This window comes from Gavialis gangeticus, unplaced genomic scaffold (genome assembly GCF_001723915.1).
Source record: "Gavialis gangeticus isolate Ggan-Ray unplaced genomic scaffold, GavGan_comp1, whole genome shotgun sequence".
Lineage (NCBI taxonomy): Eukaryota > Metazoa > Chordata > Crocodylia > Gavialidae > Gavialis > Gavialis gangeticus.
In genome coordinates this window covers 149991644-149996297 of record NW_017729032.1, presented here as the reverse complement: position 1 = coordinate 149996297, position 4654 = coordinate 149991644, and the positions used below count along the sequence as shown (strand labels likewise).

The 4654-nt window shown below is 37.5% G+C and overlaps 1 protein-coding gene and 1 long non-coding RNA gene across 7 annotated transcripts in view; one reads left to right on the top strand and one right to left on the bottom strand.

The window, feature by feature from the left end:
- MAP4K4 (mitogen-activated protein kinase kinase kinase kinase 4) overlaps window positions 1-3582 on the top strand; it is a 246292-nt gene extending 242710 nt beyond the window's left edge. For all 6 annotated transcript variants that reach the window (XM_019524198.1, XM_019524203.1, XM_019524202.1 and 3 more), the window contains 3 exons: window positions 524-683; window positions 2192-2331; window positions 2537-3582. In XM_019524198.1, the coding sequence (XP_019379743.1) occupies window positions 524-683; window positions 2192-2331; window positions 2537-2620 (384 nt within the window). In that variant the 3' untranslated portion in view covers window positions 2621-3582. The remainder of the gene's footprint in view (window positions 1-523; window positions 684-2191; window positions 2332-2536) is intronic.
- LOC109302595 overlaps window positions 1-4654 on the bottom strand; it is a 21860-nt gene that overhangs the window by 12080 nt on the left and 5126 nt on the right. The window contains exon 2 of the long non-coding RNA XR_002098858.1: window positions 1467-1477. This is a non-coding gene — a long non-coding RNA (uncharacterized LOC109302595). The remainder of the gene's footprint in view (window positions 1-1466; window positions 1478-4654) is intronic.

The following is a 4654-nucleotide window of genomic DNA, read 5'->3' as shown; positions in this document are numbered from 1 at the left end:
AGAATTTAATGCACCCTATGCAATTGAAATTAGGGCAGACACTGGCCAAGCATGCAGCAAGAAGCAGTCCCTGTCCCAACACTTTAGGTCTAACTAGGTAAACAGCAGGCAGGGAAACAGATGGTGAATTGATTCTTCTCTTGGTCACATGGAGAGGCAGAGCTCAGGTGGGCTTCAGTCTATACCTAGGGCTTAAGTTCAATGGTTCCCCACCCTGCCCTTCATTGCCATTTCAGTGAGAGTTGTGTGGCAAAGTCCATGCTAAAAAACTCAACCAGAGACTTTGAGGGCATTATTTCGTGTTGCCACAGAACCTTGATCAATTGAACGTTGTGAAAATTTGACTGTCTGCGGGACTGATATATCAGTATTACTGTCTCCTAACAATCCCTCTTCATGGTGGCTGAGGGGGACTATGCCATTTGCTTCTTTCTACAGTTAGTCCGATTCCTAAACAAAAAGTATCCAGCCCGGTTTTTTTCCAAAGCTGCTCCCATGACAAAACTTTCTCTTTTATATCTAGATCCAGAGTAGTATCCAACCACATGCAATCATTATTCTCCCAAATACTGATGGGATGGAGCTGCTAGTTTGCTATGAGGATGAAGGTGTTTATGTTAATACATACGGGAGGATCACCAAAGATGTGGTTCTACAGTGGGGAGAGATGCCTACATCAGTTGGTATGTGTCCTGCGAGAATCAAAGGTTGACCTATAAAGTTGGGGGAAATAATGAGCGGTGGGGGTGAAATGTGTCCACTCTTGTCTTCGGATAACTGCTGGTGAATCAAGTATGTCATGAGGTGAAAGAGTGTACAAAATAGGGAGAGATTCTTTTGCTGACATTGAGTTCCCTTTAGAATAAAATCCAAAAACATAAATGCGTTATGAAGCATGGGGGTGAATAAAATAATGTAGTGAACTTAATACATCATTAGACAGCCGGTAAACTGTGATGGCCTGCATCTCTAAGGGAATCTGGTAGCTTGTAGCATGGTGGGTATTAATGTGAGAGAATTGTATGTGATTTGCTGGGCTTAATGTGATTTTTGGGAAGCAGAATACTTTATACTAAAATGTTGTCTTTAGGGTATGCCTGTGTAACAGAATGAAGGTGTGATTGTTGTGTGTGTTAGCTTAAGCTTGCTGGCCAACAGGAACAATGACAGCTATGATTCTGCGGACCAGGTTTTAGTACATCCTGGCAACCCATCCATATACCCAGGGTGTGTACTCGAGTTGCCAGCATGTGTGAAAGTCTGTGCTACTGTGTCTTGGAGGCAGTAGCTTTTTTTTTTTTATGAAATCCCTTATGTTGTCTTTGGCAGCATTCACCAAAATGATACACAGGTCATTTATCAGATATATTTTTTATAATGCTAGCTAGCCTTTTCTTTTTTTCTAATTTTTATTACAACTCTGTAGTAATTGTTAGAGAGAGGGGTTTTTTTCTTGCTGCTAGTACTAAGTTCTTAACTAATAGAAGTTAGGGCTGATACCTCAAGGGAAAAAATAGTCTTATTTTTCCTTTTTGGCGCATTTTAAAGAAGACCCACAACAGGTGCACTTCTAATATTTCTTCCATTTTAGAGCTCATTTAAAGCAATATTAATGCTTTTCAAACTAATTGAATTTTTCAGAATGGAAGAAAATAACGTAAAATGTGTCCGTTATAAATGGCCTCTCTTACTTCACAAAAATAGTTTTTTCCCAATTTTTACTAGAGCACTCTCCAAAACTGAAAGAACTAGTATAATTCTAATGTCACAAAAGAGAAAAGTGAAACTTGGGCAATTCAGCAGGGAGATTCTGTTGCATATAAATCGCAGGTTCTGTTTAGATTGCATACAGATTTACTTATCTCTTTGCAAAACATGGAAGAACAGCTTTATGTAAAAATTAATGTTCTACCCACTTAATTGAGGTTTGGGAAAACTCCTAGTCAGTCTGTAGCTTGTCAATAGGTACTCCTTCATAAAGAAGAATATTTCTAACAACTTATTCCTTGAATAGAATTGTTCTTTCTATTCTCATCATAATAAAGCTTAAAAACTAAAAACACGAACAAGTACATTTTTCTTTGCAAAGTGCCTTTAATTAGATCGTACAAAAATGTTTCTTTGGGTTTTTTTCAGTGACTGTGTTGCCTTTATTTGTAACACGTGTCTGTATTTTTTTTTGTTCCTAAAGCATACATTCGATCCAATCAGATTATGGGCTGGGGAGAAAAGGCTATTGAGATACGATCTGTGGAAACAGGGCACTTGGATGGTGTTTTCATGCACAAAAGGGCACAAAGGCTCAAGTTCTTATGTGAAAGGAATGACAAGGTAGGTTTTTAGTTTTGCTTCCAATTTCTTGTTTCAGTTGCATTGTGTACTTTAATGGTATTATAATTATCTTGGGAAAATAAAATGCCTGCTTGCTTGCTCATTAGACAACATAAAAGCATACGATAAGCATATGATACATCTACTTGATGGTTGTAATAAACTCGTTTTTTTGGGTTTTTTTCCTCTTTTTCTCTCCTCTCAGGTTTTCTTTGCCTCTGTGCGGTCTGGTGGAAGCAGTCAAGTTTATTTCATGACCCTAGGCAGGACTTCTCTTCTGAGCTGGTAGAAGCAGTGTGATTTGACAAAGGATCACTGACATCCAGAGTCTTTTGAGATCTTCATAACTTGGAATTATTTGCAACTGGAGTACAGACCTGCACAGATGCAGCACTTCATGTACATGTGTGCACAGGCATCACTGGTGTTAGGTTTCTTTTTGTTCTTAAAATGAGGCTGCAATGCAGCTGGTGCTGTAAAGTTCTTGCCATCAGGTGCTATCTGTCTTTGAGATTTGGGATCACACTAGAAAGCAACAGGTTATGGGATTTTATTTTTTTCCTTCAGCTCCAGAATTCCTTGGCTTTGAATGACTCTGTTTGTTAGTATAAAAGAAAAAAAGAGATTTGAGATGAACATGCTGTTAAATGGGCAGAAGGCAGGAAAGAGAAGGTGACAAGTGGTGGCGAGAGAGTCAGACTTGCTGAAGTGGAGGGCAGATCTAGTCTAGTAATGTTAACAATGTATTTAATTGACATTTCTTTTTTGTAATGTGACATTATGTGGACAAAGAGGAAGGTGCAGGTTTTAAGAAGTTAATATTTATAAAATGTGAAAGACGCAGTGGCTAGGATAACTTTTTTGGGGAGGGGGGAGGGTGGAATTCCTGGGTTTTTTTGTTTCTTTTAGTTTTATTTTGGCTTGGCCAATAACTTAGTCATTTTTTCTGTGTACCAGGTTTTGCCTGAAATGTGCAGATGATTAAAAAAAAAGAGAAAAAAGAAAAAAGAAAAAAAAAGTTTATTCATTTTCTATAATGATTCTGTGTTAGGCCAGAACTTGGTTGTGTCACAGTATTAGCACTGCCTCAGTTAAAGGTTTAATTTTTGTTTAAACCTAGAAGTGCAACAACAGGTTTACCACAGTCTGCACTTGCAGAATTAAAAAAAAAAAATTCCAGACTACATATGTTTATTTTTTGTGCCTACCTCATTGTTTTTAATGCATAAAATAAAAGAGGTGGTTTCGTTTATACGTTTTTAGATGCAAACCATTAATGTCTAATTTAATCTTAATACCAAAACTACCAGATGAAAGGTTTTGTGACTGTTATTCTGTAGCAAGTTTCAGCAGGAGGGGAGAGGAGTCCATTGAAGGGGTTGGATTAGCCTTATGGCAGTGAGACACTGACTAATACCATTTGCTTACCGAGTTTGGAAAAAACACATTTCTTTTTTACCAGCTTCATCATTAATAGAAGTTTGATGAATTTAGCCTGAAACCTGCGGTTTCACTCTTCTAACACATGGGCTTAGGAACAGGCAGGTAACAAGAATTATAAACTGTTTAAATGTTGTAGGAAACTTTTTGGGGGAGGTGACATTTTTCTTTTTCTAAGAATGCAATGCACTAAAACTATTTTAAGAATGTAGTTAATATTGCTTATTCATAAGACAGCATATACCTGTGTTTAGATGTAAGATCCCAGCTCTGGCTTTTTTTCCATTTTTTTTTTTGAAGTCAGTTTTATTTTATGAAGAAGTTGTTTTTTTTTTCCCTGACATTTGTAATAAATGTCTTGAGAGTAATAATTTGTTTAATGGCTACATGTTCATTACTTGAGAAACCTTGAGTGTATAATAATCTGTTGGTGATGTAATAATGCACAGTGTCATGATCCAACCATTTTTATTTTATTTTTTTTATTTTTGGTGGGGTACTTTTTGACTGCTGCCTTAAGCTGTTCATTCAGTGAACCGGCTCTCAGTGTTTCATGGGCTTTGTCTTCTGCTGTGGTTAACTTTTTTTTCTTTTATGGCATGACAGGTAGGGCTTTTTAGACATGTTATTCTTTATAATCAAACTGATTGTTCAAGTGACTGGCCACAGGATTGCTGAACAGTAAACAGCAACAACCAGGCAACTATTTTGCTCAACAAACCCTTCTTTTGGCATCAGCCCTGACTGCTGTAAGTTCTTCAGACCTGATCAGCCGTTCTGCTGAAGGCTCTCCTTTGAACAGCAGAAACCATTTGAGAATTAAGCTGGTAGACACATACCATGTGCGTCTTTCTCTCTCTCTCTCTCTCTCTCTCTCTCTCTC